The 16,377-nt window shown below is 29.6% G+C and overlaps 2 protein-coding genes and 1 long non-coding RNA gene across 4 annotated transcripts in view; 2 read left to right on the top strand and 1 right to left on the bottom strand.

Annotated features, from left to right (window-relative positions):
• Positions 1 to 2,014, top strand: part of LOC117176556 — a 28,314-nt gene extending 26,300 nt beyond the window's left edge. The window contains exon 3 of the mRNA XM_033366810.1: positions 1,630 to 2,014. Within this exon, the coding sequence (XP_033222701.1) occupies positions 1,630 to 1,995 (366 nt within the window). The 3' untranslated portion in view covers positions 1,996 to 2,014. The remainder of the gene's footprint in view (positions 1 to 1,629) is intronic.
• The window catches only part of LOC117176879 (beta-1,4-glucuronyltransferase 1), an 18,325-nt gene continuing 3,936 nt past the window's right edge, over positions 1,989 to 16,377 (top strand). Inside the window, exons 1-4 of the mRNA XM_033367237.1 lie at positions 1,989 to 2,437; positions 5,937 to 6,305; positions 11,489 to 11,824; positions 15,237 to 15,479. Coding sequence (XP_033223128.1) covers positions 2,009 to 2,437; positions 5,937 to 6,305; positions 11,489 to 11,824; positions 15,237 to 15,479 — 1,377 coding nt within the window. The 5' untranslated portion in view covers positions 1,989 to 2,008. The remainder of the gene's footprint in view (positions 2,438 to 5,936; positions 6,306 to 11,488; positions 11,825 to 15,236; positions 15,480 to 16,377) is intronic.
• The window catches only part of LOC117176880, a 2,096-nt gene continuing 1,503 nt past the window's right edge, over positions 15,785 to 16,377 (bottom strand). For both annotated transcript variants that reach the window (XR_004467633.1, XR_004467632.1), the window contains one exon: positions 15,785 to 15,989. This is a non-coding gene — a long non-coding RNA (uncharacterized LOC117176880). The remainder of the gene's footprint in view (positions 15,990 to 16,377) is intronic.

The following is a 16,377-nucleotide window of genomic DNA, read 5'->3' as shown; positions in this document are numbered from 1 at the left end:
ATAATATAAGTATAAGTTTTTTTTTGTGAAAAAACGACTTTTTGTATTCTCAAATAAATCGCCGCCATTCGGTTCATTTTCAACTTTTTTCCAATTAACCGATGGAAAGAAAAATGGAATAGACGTTTTGAAATATACGTCAAAATTCGAATAATCGTAATTTCGTTGAAAATTTTTCTCAAATTGAAAAAGTACCTGTTGCCTAATTTCCTCTCAAAAACAACTTAATATTTTGTTTCTGAAAGATTATACAACTTAAAGCATAGCATAGAGTGGTTCAAGATCACTTCTTTTTGTCATTTTTTGTAGGATTTTTAGAATAAATTTTGTAAGTCTGGAAAAATGTTATGGGAAAGTTACGAAGAATTCTATGTATCAATCATGTACACTGAGAAAACTGGATTGTACCGTTTATGACCTTGGATTTTTAAATTGGGTTAGCAATCTATAGATGTTAAGCCGTACAATCTGGATGGTAATTTTTAAAACCTTGGATTATACAATTTATTATCTAAATTTTAAGGCTGAATATCTGTAGATGCTGTCCCAACTTTTAAAATCTGGCAATTTCCGTAAAAAAAATCATAATTTAGACTTTGTGGCAGGGAATTTTCATAAAGAATTTCTATTTTAACTTTGGAACAGGGATTTTGCGTAAAGAATTATAATTTAGACTTCGAGACAGTGAATTTATGTACACTATTATAATTTGGCTTTTCGACAGGGAATTTACATAAAGAATTATTATTTGATTTGGAACCGAGAATTTTTGACATCGAACGCGAATTTTGTAAGATAATTGTAATTCTAATTTCGAAAAAGGGAATTCGAAGAAAAATCTCTGCTCAACTTCCGAATTATTATGCCTTTATAAAATTCTCTGTTCGAAATCAGAATAGTATTTTTCAAGATCAAAAATTAGCTGATGTTCCAATTCCAAATGATTAGAAATCTCTCAACATATTTAGAATTCGTTTGAAATCATTCAAATGCTTTTAACTTTTTCAAATTGACCGGAAAAATTTTACAATTGACCTGGAAAAATTCTGGAAATGACCGGGATTTTAAAATCATCGATTTGATGGACACCTTGAAAGTCCGCAAAAATTCCTATAACTTTTCCGTAACTTTTTCCCATACCCACAGAAGTTATAGCAAAACACCAAAAATAAATTGTTCTCCATTTACAATAAATGGGAAATTTCGAGTGTCTGCAGGATCTTCGCCCTCCAGCAGGAAAATAATTCCTATGTATTTTTGATCCACCCTAGAGTATAACTTGCCTGATTTAAAATGGATTTAGTCCTGTATACAATACAGTGAAACTCTTCTATAGCGCCGAATTTGGGGTTGCCGGTGGGTGGGAACTAACTCCTTATAGCCCGCTACGCTTTTGTTTGTTCACGCTTAAGTGCTCGCGTGAGTGACAACCGCAGACCGAGAAGCTCTTGTTATACCTACATGCGGCGTGGCGTTAATTCTCGGAAGGACTATATAGAAGGGAGGGCTATTGAAGAGCTTCACTGTATCAATTCTGATAATTCATTCTCTTTCTAATCCCGTTCCAGGTTCGAAACGCGAAACCTAGCAATAAACATAATTTTGACTGATCAACCTTGCTTGTTTCAGGAGGCTACCACGAGGAGAAAATCGAGGCTGTGGAGCCTCGATCCGGAAAATGATCGATTCGTGATCGAGGCTCTCCATCAAGAAACAGCGAGGGTTGTAAATAGAAATCTGGAGCTGGCGGCAGGTGTATCAAGAGCTCCGGTAGCGGCGTCGGTACCGGTACCGGTACCGGCGAGTTGCAGGAAGAGAGGTTACCAAAGAGGAAGGTGGGAGATCACGTCGTGGAACAATTCACTGGGAAAGACGATCCAGCTCCCGCTGCGAAGAACTGGCGGTGGTGGAGGCGGAGGAAGAAGAGAAAAAAACGCTGATGTGATAGGAAACATTCTTAGGAAGCATCAAAGCATAAGTGTTGCAGGCGCATGAAATCAATGGTGATATGATCGGCGGAATCAGTCGTCGAAACTGGGCCTTGCGCCTCTCGCTGGTCCTGAACGTTTGCGTCTTCCTCTACGTTTGTGCACATTTTGGATCATCATCGGGACCCTGGGTCGAAGAGTCCCCCAGTTTGGGTGCGTCCCAGGTTCAGGCCGAATCGGTATTCGGAAATGGAGCCGCCACTGATCACAGGATCAACAGGACAAAAATTGCCTCATCTTCCTCGTCTTCCGTCGCCTCCGATTCCTCGTCTTCTTCGACAACTTCTAAAACTAAGCAGGCGAAAATAATCGCAAACAAGCCGTCTAATTTAGAGAAAGCTGCGAGCTTGAAGGACCCGAAAAAGCCCTCGGAGAAAAAGAATGAGACTTTGAAAGAAGGGAATGTTATGAAAGTTGGCGAAGCTCTGAAGAATCAACAGAATAAAACGGTATGTACTAATTATTTGGGTATATTATATTTCTTATAGACTGGGACTAATAGAGTAGAAAATGAAAAACTTGATGCCAGGGTAGCTACACGTCACGAGAAACCTGAAAATCAGGAAAAAGTCAGGGATATTGAAACAAAAATGGTAAAGTCAGGCCATTTCTGTAAGATGCACTTAAGTAGGTAGATAATGTAGATAATGAACCTCCAGTAGATAATCATTAATTAAAAATACTAATGTATGTACAATCAATAATACAATTTCAGTACATTTGTGCTTTTAATGAATGATTATCTGCTATAGGTTAATTATCTACTGGCCGGTGGTCTCTCCTAGCTGTCAAGGAGAAGCTGGGCTGTCACACAGATACTTTCGGTCATTTTTTTCTCAGTTCACTTTTTAAAGATAAGTCACTATAGTCACTTATCTTTAAACCAAAATATCACTTAATTAAGTCTTTTTTCTTTCAATAAATTGACTCATGTGATAACCACTATTGAATTCAAGCCTATACCTATTTCTGAATTTTTTTGAATTCTGGGGTATTTTAGAAGATTCTAACACATTTTTTATTGTATTTGAATAATTTAAAGGAAATTCAAAAGATTTTACCAACTTAAGCGCCTTTTTAACTATTTCAAGGAATCTTGAAAATGTTTGGAAAGTTTTAAGAGGTTCCAGAAGACTTCAAACGATTTGAAATATTGTAGGAATTTTTTTAATATTCTAAGATATTTAAAAAATATTTCAATAATTTGAAATTTGTCAAGGAATTTCACGGAGCTTCACCATCTTTTTTTAATATATCAAAGGATTAGAAATATTTTAGTATATTTTAAAATTTCGCAATTGAACATTAATAGATTTTCATAATTTGAAAGTATTCCAAAGGATTTGCAAGATTTTAAGTATTTCTAAAATTTCCAATAAATTTTAAAAAGATTTAAATAGTATCGAGGGATTTAAAAAGATTTCAAAGGATTTGAAGGGATTGAAAACAAATTATACTTAAATGGTTGGACTTATATGGTTTCAGGATATTTCAAAAGATTCCCAGTGATTTGTATAAGACTTCCGAGGATTTTATTTATTTCAAGGAATTTTAAAAGCTCTTTGTGTATTTCAATCTATTTTTTAGAACTTCAGGAAATATTGCGAGATTCCATAGAATTTCACGGGGTTTTATAATATTTTACTGGATTTAAAAGAATGTATTTATAAGAATAAAGGAGAATTTAAACGATTTGAGAGTATTTCAAAAAATTCCAAGAAATTTTTAGTAGTTTTCAAAAATTTCAAGGGATTTCAGAAGATTTTAAGGGGTTGAAATATCGTAAGATATTTTAAATACATTTCAATAATTTGAAATGATTCCAAAGGATTTTAGGGCATTTTTTAAAATCACAAGAAATTTGCAAGAGCTTTCAGCGGTTTCAATAGATTTCAAAGGATTGGAAATATTTTACGATGTTTTTAAAGTTTCCAATGAATTTTTAATAGATTTGTATAATTTGAAAGTATTCCAAAATATTTTATAGATTTTATGGAATTTTTAATATTCCAAGGAATTTTGAAGAACTTTAAAAAGTTTTGCGGGATTTCAAATGATTTTAAAGGATTTGAAGGGATTGAAAAAAATTTCATTAAGTTTTAAAGATTTCCCTATAAGCTATGAAACGATTGTATGGGACCTACGAGGTTTCAGGATATTTTTAATGTTTCCAAAGGATTAAAAGAATTGTAAAGATTTCAATGATTTTAAGGGATTTTAAAAGCTCTTTTGGTAATTTAAGAAATTTTCTAGGATTTCAGGAAATATCAGACTTCATGGAATTTCACGAGATGTTATAATAATTTTAATGTCAAGATTGTATAATATTTCAAGCTATTACTAATGATTTTAAATAATATTAAAGGTTTTAGGATATTTTAAAAGATTTTAAAAATTCAAAAAAGGAATACATTTCAATCATTTGAAGTGATTCCAAAAGATTTTAAAGGTTTAGGGTATTTGTAGGAAATTCTAGGAATTTTCAAGAGTTTAAAAAAGTGTCCAGGCATTTTTAACAGATTATAGGATTTTAAATGTTTTAGGATATTTAAAAATATTCCGGCGAATTTTTTATTGGTTTCAAATATTTGAAGGAATTTCAAAGGATTTGACATATTTTAGGGTATTTGAAAATATTTCAAGGCATTTTCAATAGATTATAATAATTTTAAAGGAAGTAAAACGATTTTAATGATTTTAAGGGATTTGAAGGAAACAGTTTTCTGTGGTTGTAATGAATTTCTAAGCATTTTGGGATACAAGAAACCATTTTACAGGACCTTTAAGATTTTAAGATATTTCAAAAGATTCCAAGGGATTTGGTTAGATTTCAAATTTATTCAAAAGATGTGAGGAATTTCGTAGGGTTTCAAAGATTTAAAAAGATTAAAAAAAAGTGAATTCTATTTGTATTCATTTGTAATTCACCTTGAATTGTCATCAATTTATCCTGAATTTTATTAAATTCTTTTAAATTTTCTTGAATTTTTGGACTTGAATTCTTCTAAATCTTCTCAATTCTATCTAGAAATATTTTTAATTGACCTTAAATTCTGAGGCATTTCATCCAATCCTTCTGAATTCCCTTGCGTTTTTTTAAACTCAATTCAATCTCACTGAATTCAATCAATTTTTGCAGTTTTAAATTGCTTTCAGTTCACTTTAAATTTGACGAATTTCATCCATTTCTGATAATTGCCCTTAAATTCCTCTAAATCCTGTCCAATTTTACTACAATCAATACAGTTTTTTGAAATTTATATTTTTTCCGTTCATTTGCATTGTGTTGCAATTTAACTTGAATTTCTTTGAAGTCTTATAAATTGAATTATTTTGAATTGTTTTATTCTATTTATAAAAGATTATATATTAAAAATGTTACAAGATTATCATTTTTTTCTTTAAATATTAATGGTCAGGGAAATGAAAAAGTAGTCAGGGAAAAGTCTGGGGATTTTGAAAATAAAGTTTTGCGGCCACTCGGCTAATAGACTCGAATTGCAAAACTAATTAAGATGTCAGAATTTCCATAAAAGTTGATGGAGTACTAAAAAGTGTTGGTCGATCAGCTGCTGAGAATTTAATTACTTGAGTAAGCTTCAGATTATATTTTATGGCTGTGGGAAATTAAGATTCGTAATAAACTGTTTTAAGAACTCGAAGTAGGAGAATATTAAAACTTTCGATCTTTCCTATATATGTGAAAATTATCATTTCTATGGCGAGAATAAATATCAACAGTATATTCTTTAAATTAAGTTTTTTCTTTTAATTCTCTTTTTTAAAACAAAAATGATGCAATATCTCGTCGTTGTGTACAGCATAAAAATAGGAAACAGCTATTGTGGGGAAATGTATATAAATAAATATGGTTACATTGGAAAATCAATATTTCCTTTTTTCATATTCAATTCAGAAGTACAAACTTATAATTTAATTTTTGTACAGGTTCAATTGATTCCTCGATCTACATTAAAGCTTCAGGATGCGATTCCCTGCCATGAGAAATCAGTGGAGCCCAGAAAAGCTCAACGGGGTGATTATTGGGTGCTTTATAATTACGTACCAATGAGTATGTACGTGCATTGCTGGGAAAGCATCACTTATACGACGCACGCTGATTACACTTTCCTTGATAATCTGGAACCCTTGCTTGATCGATGGAGAGCACCGATATCGATCGCCCTTCACGCACCCGGTACCGACTTTCCACCAACTCTGGAGGCAATTAAATACGCAAGAAATTGTGGCAGCCCTTTGATCGCCCAGTTGGTTACCTTCCACATCTACTTCAGCAGCAAGCATGTACCCAAATCGGTTAGTTTCAAATATTAACCCATTTTTTACATCATTCTATAGAGAAAGTACTGTCAAGTGGAATAATTTCTGACATTTGGCGTAAATTCGGACCAGTTAAGGCTTTATTAAGGCTTTAACTGGTTCTAGATTTTGATTAGAATCCCCTTAAATAATTTAAACTATTAATTTAAGATTGTTCAAATTCGCCCCGAAATTACCCCGTTTGACGTTAGTGGTTTTATGTCAAATTTCACTTCATCTGGTCTCAAGTCATCAAATCTCTACCGTTTCAGACCCCCTGAGTCAGAAAAAAAAAGATTTTTACAAAAGTATCTGTATCCCCGCTTGTTGACCCTCGTAGTTTTATGCCCCCACCCCCCTCCCGAAAGGTAACCTAGCCCAAAACTCTCTCAATATGAAAATGGAAGTATAACTTCTTTTGAAGAAAATTAATTTTGAATTTTTGATTTTCAAACCAAATATTACAATTTTTAACACGAAAAGACGAGTTTTTAAGAACATAAACAAAATTTTAATCAGCAACATTACCTTAACAATCTAATAGTTGAACTCGCAAGCAAATGAAAAAAATTCAACAAATTAATTGAACTTATAACCAAAACGTTAAATTTTAAACCCCAAAAGACGATTTTTTTCAAAGGCAGTTGAATTTTCAAAAAAAAAAGTTCATTTTCAACTAATGAAGATTACGTTTCTACAATAAAAGATGAATTTTGAATTCAAAAGGACCAATTTTTAGCAAAATAGCTGATATTTCAACAAAAAGATGAATTCGCAACGAAGAATGCAGTCGTGCGCATTCAAACAAAACAAAAAAGAATTTTCAACAAATTAGTTACATCTTCAAGAAAGGATTTTATTTTTAACACGTTATTTAGATTTTAAAAAAATGGTCGAATTTTTAATCAAATAGTTGAATCTTTAACCAACAAATATAAATTTTCTGTAAAATGATTTAATTTTTAAACAAAAAAGATAAGAGATTTAATCCATTCACCTAAAGAAATATGTTTTGAACCAAAAACGAAATCGTCAAAATTTCAAATAAGCAAATTAAGTTTCAACAAAATACATGAATTTTCTGTCAAATAGTTTATTTCCAACTTATGAAGGATTTTCCACCCAAAAATGGAATACTTATGTTTTCAGATAAAAAAAAATATTTTTTTAAACAAAAATAAAACGAATTTTCAACAAAAAAGGAAATTTTATACAAGGAGTAAATTTGAAAAAAAACAATTTTTTTACAAAGTAGTTGAGTTTTCAAACGAAAAAATTGAATTTTATAATCAAGAAAATTCATTTTCTGCCAAAAAAGAGGAATTTTCAACAACAACAAAAAAATATATTTTTAAGACATTTTTTTGTGTTTTAAAAAGCAAAAAATACAAATTATCTACAAAAAAGTGGAATTTTCAACCCAGAAATATAATCATTGAAAAAACTAGAAAAATGGAAAGTTTTATGAAAACGGGGGGAGAAGGGATTCATTAAAAAGTATAAAAAGGGCAAAATAGAGGAAAAAGTGGGAAATCTGAGATATTTAAATGAAAAATACCCCATTTCCTCTTTTTGGAACTCCTTCTGCGCTCTGATATCTGTAATATGCATATTTTAATTTTATTCGTTAAACATTTAATTAAAAATAAACAGTTCCATTATTTAAATTTACTTTTTACCATTAAAAATACATTTGATATAAACTAGTGTCCAGTGTTACAATCAGGACAAAATGTACTTTTTTACACATTTATTGCGCATTTAATGCGTAGAAAATATTAAAAAACTTACACGTTTTTCGAAAAAAAATTATTTTTTTCTATTGAAAGTACGGGTATCACAGTATTTCCCGTATTCCCCAGCGCTTCCCCTTTTTGTCAAGTCCTCTTTTTACCTCTATTCCCGAAAAACTTTTCCTCTTTTCTTTAAATGTACCGCGCGTAGTGAAAGTTAAATTTTTTATTACTTATAGAATTTTCTATTATAATTAAATTGACTCTTTAAAACTTAAATACAAAATTTTATTTATTAATTCTTATGATTTAAATTATTTTATTGTTACAGCTATGAAAATAATCAAATACATCTGTATAATTGAACATTTTTTAAACATTTAGATACTGTTACAATATAAAATTGGAATATTTAAAAAATAAGGAGTATTAGAAAGTGAAAACATCATGACAAAGAAACAAACATCAGCTTTCCAGTAAAAAAGTTTTCTATAATTTTAAGAATTAAATGCACATTATTTTGCATGTTTAAAAAAGTTTAAAACTTACGATAAATAATTACTTTAACAATAATTTTTGTAATTAAAAACAGTGGGCTTATAGAGATTATTTTTCCTGAAAAAAAACACAATGATTTATTAAAATTCTAACTTTATTTTCAATTTCATTCATTTGAAATCGAAATGAAATCTACTTTCTCATTACAATGTTTGTGCTTCAAAGATTTTAATCAAAATCACGTTTATAGAGTTGAATAAAAACCGAAGTTTTCTTGGAAACTTCTATAAAAAGTCTGCAAAGTTTCACTTTCAAAACATTTAATTTAAAACGCTTTTTTAAATTCAGTTATCTGAAATTCAGGAAAATCTTCATAAATTTAGCAAAATTGATCAAAATTTAAGATCTGATCATATAAATTTTAGATTTGTGTCTTAAATTCAGAAAATTTTTACTTGAAAGCACGTAGTGCCAATTATTATAGGGTGTAACAATTTAAAGTATTCGAATGATAAAAATAAAAATTACTCAATATCTATAGGTTTTAGCCATCATTCTTTCAATCTTGAAGCAATAGGATTGGCTTCAAATAATTTGAAATTCAGGAATCAAATGACCATTTACTGATTTAACATAACAGATAATACATTAATACATACAACACACAGAAAACCCGTAATCAATCGGTTTTTGTTGCTAGAACGCAGAAGACTATTCCAGACATTATTTTATTTTGCAAAGCTTTTCAATTTAAGACTTTAAATTAAGGACAATAAAAGCGAGCATAAAAGTTACGCCCTCTGGAAAATGCAAATTAAAACCTGCACATTTGATAATCTCGCAAGAAACAAGAACCTCATCCCGTGTTAACTCAATTTACTACTTTAAATTCTGTTCATTTAAAATAATTCTTCATTTACAAAAATAACTCAGAAAACAGTTAATTGAAAAATGTTGTATTTTCCTATATTAATTACGTTTCTATTTGTTATACTACCTTGAAAAACTAGTTTAAAATCATCGGCTTAAGACTGATATCAAACGCACAACCCTGCGATCTTAATAAATTACTTGATTTCCTTTAAAAATCTGCATTTAATCTTGTCATTGCTGTTAGATGGAAATCTCTTATAAAAGTAGAAAAATGTAAGTACCCATTGGAATGCGCAAATAAAAGTAAGAAGTTGTAGATAGTTAAATGTAATTCGACTGGTTTAAAAAGGACGAGCTGATATTTTACAACAATTTATTATTGATTTCCCAGTTATTCCTTCTCTAGTAGATTTTAACGATTGCAAATTCAAATTTTATGACGCCGGCCATGAACAAAGTGAACACGGAAAAGGTAAATCCGAGAATCCGTGCCAGCTTCTTCGGTCATTTTTCCCCTGACCCCAATTTAACACCATTAATGTATAGATATTGTAATAATAACGATTACCTAAGCACACCTTAGCGTACTTTATCATGAGCTAGTCGATCTGACAGTGGATGTGTCATCCACTTATTATGCAATCGCTAATTGGATTTCACAAATAAAGAAGCTTCCACATCAATGTAGCGCATATCGAGCCCTCGGGTCAATTATTTGAGTAATAACGTATCTATCTAGCCTTTGAACTTTAAATATTTATTTTTCAGATATTTACATTTTCACACATTCTCGAAGAGTTCACAGACTTTCTGTGAAAGACCTTGTGTTTTCCCCCTATTCCTGAAAAACTTCCCCTTTTCTCTTTAAATTGACGATATTTAAAAATAAAATTTTTTACATCTGCATAATTATTCTATTCAAAACTAAAATATGCTATAGCGAGTAGTGAAAGTGTTTATTAACATACAGAATTATATATTATAATTAATTTTACTTATTTTTTTAATTTAACTAATTTCAAACTAATTTATTTATGATTTTAAAACAACTTTGAAGATAATATCTTTTTCGCTGAATATATACAAATGAAATATTGTTGAAATCAACTATAATCAGTGGTGTAGTCCTAAAAGAAAAAGTGGCCTGGCCGTGTACTTTCCATAAAATACATTACCAGTTTTAGGGGTGGGTACAAGTGGTGAAAACTTTACAAACTTGGATAAAATTTAGAACTTTAACCCAATAAGAAAATCCAAACATATTTTTGGGAGAATGTCCATTTTTTATTGAAAAGGCTAGCGCAATATTTTGGGTCCATAATTCGTCTCGTTTAGTTAAAAATTCTATGATTATATTAAAAATGTATTTGTTTAGTTGATGGATTTTAAAGAATGTATCCAAGAAAAGTGAGTGATTTGAAGTATTTTAAAGTGTTTTTTCAAATTCCTTGGCATTTTCAAGTACTTTAAAAAATTGCAAAGGAATTAAAAAGATTTAAAATATTTTAGGTAATTTTAAAAGATTATTGCAAAGACATTTTTAGTTGAGTTCAGTAATTTAATGGTATTTCGAAAGATTTCAAATATTTTAGGATATTTTAAAAGATTCCTAGATATTTTAAAGATTTTTCTAAGCTCATTTCAAAGTCACTGAATTCAATAAAGTTTTTTCATATTTTAAAATTGTTTTCAATTCACTTGAGTTTTTTTTATTCGCTTTACATTTTTATCGAATAAATCCTTTAAATAAATCCTTCAAATAACTCTAAATTCATTCCAATCTTACGGAAATGAATGGATTTTTTTATATATTTTTTTATATTCGTTTGAATTGGCTTGAATTTAACTTGCATTTTTTTATGTCCTATGTAAGTATCCTGACTTTGTTACTCTTTGAGCGCAAAAGAAGTATCCTTAGACTATGACAAAAAGTACCCTTTGGTCCCTACATTTTATACCATAGGGACTGCGAGGCCTGTATTTTTTATGTGACTAACATCTTCCAATTATTTTAAAGATTTGTGAATTTTGAAATCTACAACTTATACTAATTTTATTTATTTTGTTATCTTCTAGATTCCCTCAAGCGACAAGATCATGTCACAACGATACAACTGTTCTTTACCACCACCGTGGGTTAACGTGTCGGTTTCCAAAATGTACAAAAGCCAAAGGAAACTTTTATATCCAGTAAATTTGGGTCGAAATGTCGCTCGGGAATCGGCGCCAACACGTTACGTGCTTGCAAGCGATATCGAACTTTATCCCAGCCCAAATCTGCCTGCCAAATTTTTGGAAATGATTCGAAGAAAGGACCAAGCCGTCCTCTTCAGACCGAATCCTAAAGTCTTTGTACTTTCTATTTTCGAGGTGGCGGAAAAAAGCCAACCCCCTGTTAACAAAACGAGACTGGTAATTAAATATTTATTTCATTTTTATTACTTAAACTCAATTTGGGTAATTGGATTTAAGTACATTTATAATTTTTTTTTTAATTTTTCAAAATTGAAAAGTTTCCATATCTTCCAGGTTCCTTTTTGACAATTTTGAAAATCTTTGGGAATTTTTTCATATATTTTTAAATATTCTTTAATTTTTTTTTAAATAGAAATGATTTCAAATTTTCTCAGAAATCTTAAGGAATTTCTTTTACTCTCTAAAAATGTTTTAAAATTCTTGAAAAACTTATAAATTTTTCGTTTGAAATCGTCCAAAATCTACATTTTGTCTCAAATTTGTTAAAAACTTCAAAATATTTCTTAAACTTATTCGAATTTTTTTATAAATAATAATTCATAATATATTTATTAAGGAAAATTGATATAAGAATATAATTATTAAATTATTATTAATAGCAAATTTATTAAAATATAAAAATCAAATCACTTTTATTACCTAAACTCAATTTGGGTAATTGGATTTCAATCCATTAAGAATTTAGTTAGATTCTGTAAAGTATTTCTTTATTAGCAATGATTAAACGCCAAGAATTAAGTGACTTGAAATCTTCAATATAAAAACAATTTTCTTTAGTATTGCTTTTTACCAAAACTAGCATCAATAATCACGCGCTACACGCGCGAGTAATTTTTCAATTTGAAGGGAAAAATAATTTTTAATACAAAATAAAAATTTTAAATAACTATTATTTTTATGTTTATTTGTTTAATAATAAAAAAACATTTTGTGATGAAATGTTGTCACAGGCTTATACTGCCCAATATATCGAAGGCATTTTTGGTTAGAGTTGGATTTTTGTTTGATCATTTTGCATGGGGCTGTCCCGGTAAATATCATCAGTCACGGACGCATTTTTATAATGCAATCATGTGATCTCATGAGTGCAGTCTGCTCAGACATATTGGAGAAAGCCTGGTTTTTATCCCATCATTGACGGACTGGGTTGCAGTCAAGTACACGATGGGGGGACCTACAGCTTAAGGTGGGTTCCGAACCACCAGAACCTCGGTAAAGATACATTGAAAATTTTCTAGAGGTATCGGCTCAGGAATCGAACCCCAGACCTCTGAGGTGAAGTCCGAGTATTCCTCAAATTCTTAAGAAAATTGAAAAAGAATTTCAGATCTCAGATGAAAATTCCACCAAAAAAGTGAATGTTCTACTAAACATTTCAAATTTTAAACGAAAAAGATGAATTCTGGACGAAAAATGTAAGAGTGGATATTTCAATACAAAAAATGGTTATATTTAATGAAAATTATTGAAAACAAAGCAAATTAGATTTGAACAGATTAGATCATGAACGCGGGTTTCCCGATGACAACAATAGTTTGGAGTTAGTTTCGAGATATTAATCGAAAATGATATCATGTTTTTTTTTAAGTTTGTGGATCAACTATAAAACATTTGAAATTTATTTTGAAAATATAATTTCCTTAGCGATATAAAGATTTATTATTGGTTTTATTAGGTTATTGAATATATTATTTAGGTTACATATATGATATTTCAACCTAAAACATTTTAATTTTTAAGCAAAAACAGTTGAATTCATGTCAAAAAAGGAAAAAGTTTTAACAAAATAGCTGAATCATTAACTAAAAAGAAATTAGTTTTTATCAGTTGCATTTTATACCAAAAAAGATTACTTTTTTAAAAAAGAGACGATTTTCTTACAAAAAAGTTCAATATATATTGAATATTGACATATTTAATTCTATGGATCAAGATGACAATTTTGAGAAGTAAAAAACGTCTTGACACTAACACGTTTCATTTTCGCTCCCTTATAGCCTTACCCAGCAAACCTGGAAATGTCAGGGATCTTTTTTTTAATTCAAGGAATTTTCTTAAAAGAAAAAAATTGAAATATAACAAATCAACAATAGTTAATAAGAGAATCATTGTTGATTCTCTTATTAACTATTGTTGAAAATTCTTTTTTTCTCTCTCTCTCTCTCTTGAAATTGTTTTAACTTAACGTTTTACTGTTATATTACTGGTTAAAAATCGATCCTTTTTGGTTAAAAATTGATGTCTTTTGTTAAAATTTGTTGTTTTTGATAGAAAATTAATCTTATTTGTTGGAAATACATCTATTTGCTTAAATATTCAACAATTTGTTAGTCATTTATCACTGTTTTCTGAAAAATTTTAATTAGTTAAAATTTAACTTATGATGAAAAGTCGTCTTCTTTGGAGAATTCAACTGTTTTTTATTAAAATATTAAAATATTTTTTGGTTGAAATATCAAGTACTACATTTTCTAGGTTGAAAATTGATTTTTTTATTTAAAAATTCAAGTATTTCAGTTACATATTCATAAATTTCGTTGAAAATTTATCTTTTGGGTTATAAATTAAAACTACTTGGTTAAAAGTTAAACATCTTTAATGAGTTAAACATCTTTGTTAAAAGTTGATCTTTTTGGTTTAAAATTAACATTTAATTCAGTTAAGAGTTATTCATTTAAAAGAATTTGAAACAGATCATCCAGTAATCTGAATTTTCGCCTTAACAATGAAATATAAGTCTAAAACCTTTTTATTTCAAAAGCTTCAAGGAAACTTTCTACATTATTTCCAGATTTTTCAATTGAAATAGTAGAGGAAATTTTGTTTTTATATCTCTTCTTAATGATAATTAAAAACAATCTATTTAGCCTCTGAAAATTATTATAACAAATTTTGAGCCGGATCTTTCTATTTTTTAAAAAACTATAAAAATCGAAAATCTGATGATTGTAGTTTTTAATTTCAATCGAGTTTATAAAAAGCATATTTTTCGTAGCCTAGCCTACTTGGATACTATGTTATGATCCTGAAACTGACAAAATTAAATTGTTTTCAAATAGCTGGAGACCTCAGTTTCATTAATTTATTAGTATTAATTTATTCATAGTATTTAGATAACTGTAAATTTCTCGTTAACCTGAAGTTTGCAGACTTTTTATTTTAAACGAGAAAAAGAACTGACAGCTTTATCTAATCATAAACGCAGGCTTACCGACAACGATAGTTTCAAATTGTTTCGAGTAATTTCGATATGGTTCGAGAATTAATCTAAAGTGGCGCCATGAACTTTTTAATAAATTGATAGGACAATACTTAGCAGTTTGGCAATGGATATATGTATGGTAACATTACACTCTCTAGACCTAATATTGGTCATTCGACTATTGGGCTTATTATCTTAATAAATAAATGTTTGGATTAAGAATGTTACGATAAAAAATTGAACAATTTACTTAGAAAAGTTTTGCACCAGTATTTTTTGAATACGCCAGTTCATTATCTTGATCTTACTTTTAGTCTAATTACGAAGTTGAATTATATATTATAATTGATAATCATTGTTTTTTAGATGCAAATGCTAAAGGCTGGAACGGCGATACCGTTCCATAAAAAATTATGCGCAGGATGCCATAACGTACCCAGAAGTAAAGAATGGCAAGAAGCACCAGAGACAGAAGGCTTACACGTATTCCATATAGGAAAAAGAATCGGTGCTTTCATTCACTGGGAACCAATTTTCATTGGCACCAATGATGATCCTTTTTATGACGAAAGACTAAGCTGGGAGGGAAAAAGCGATAAAATGACACAGGTATGCACCTGTTGTATTTATCAATTATTATTATTTATTTATTATTACTGTTATTATGGTTGTCAAAACCAAATTTTTTAGTTGGCTCCTGCTTTTAGTAAATATACGCGACGCTAAATGCTAAATCAAATAGCAGACAGGTTCAGTAATTAATACTCTCTGGCTTAGTATATAATTTAGAATTTGTTTGATTCACATTGAAGTCTTTTGAATTCTTGTGAGTTCCTTGAAGTCCTTATATTCTTTTGAACTGCCGGATGCTTTTAAATTCGTTGACTTCTTTGAAATCATTTAAGTTCTTCTGAATTCCTTCAATTAGCTGGCTTCTGAATAAACTCTTAGAATTCCCTGAACTCTCTAATTCCTTAAACCCTCTAAATTCTTCGAATTCTTCTAACTTCCCGGTATAACTGTGAATACATTGCATTATTTTAATCTCCTAGTATTTCCAGACTTCATAGAATTCCTTGAATTTTTGTTTAAATTGAGTGGAGGCCGACATTAAAATTGCTAGGTATAAAAAATAATTCTATAATTATAACAATTTAAATAATTCTATAAAAGCTTATAGAACTCCTAGAGTTTATAGAACTCTCAGAGTTTATAGAACTTCCAGATTTTATAAAACTCCTGGAGTGCACATAATTCCCGGAGTAGACATAACTCCTGGAGTTAATAGAATTCTCGAAGTTTATAGAACTCCCGGAGTTCATACTATCGGCTTATAGAAAGTGATTCACTTAGGGTTTTCCTTAGCAGAATAGTATAGAACTCTTGGAGTTAATAGAACTTCGAAGAATTGTGGGTCCGGATGCAATAAGGGCACATAAAATTTTTTCGTGCGAAAACGAAATCCCCTGGAGGCTTTAGAAAAAATTTTCGAATTTTAATTTTCAAA

This window comes from Belonocnema kinseyi, chromosome 7 (genome assembly GCF_010883055.1).
Source record: "Belonocnema kinseyi isolate 2016_QV_RU_SX_M_011 chromosome 7, B_treatae_v1, whole genome shotgun sequence".
In the NCBI taxonomy this organism is placed as follows: Eukaryota; Metazoa; Arthropoda; class Insecta; order Hymenoptera; family Cynipidae; genus Belonocnema; species Belonocnema kinseyi.
This window is presented reverse-complemented; position numbering and strand designations above follow the sequence as displayed.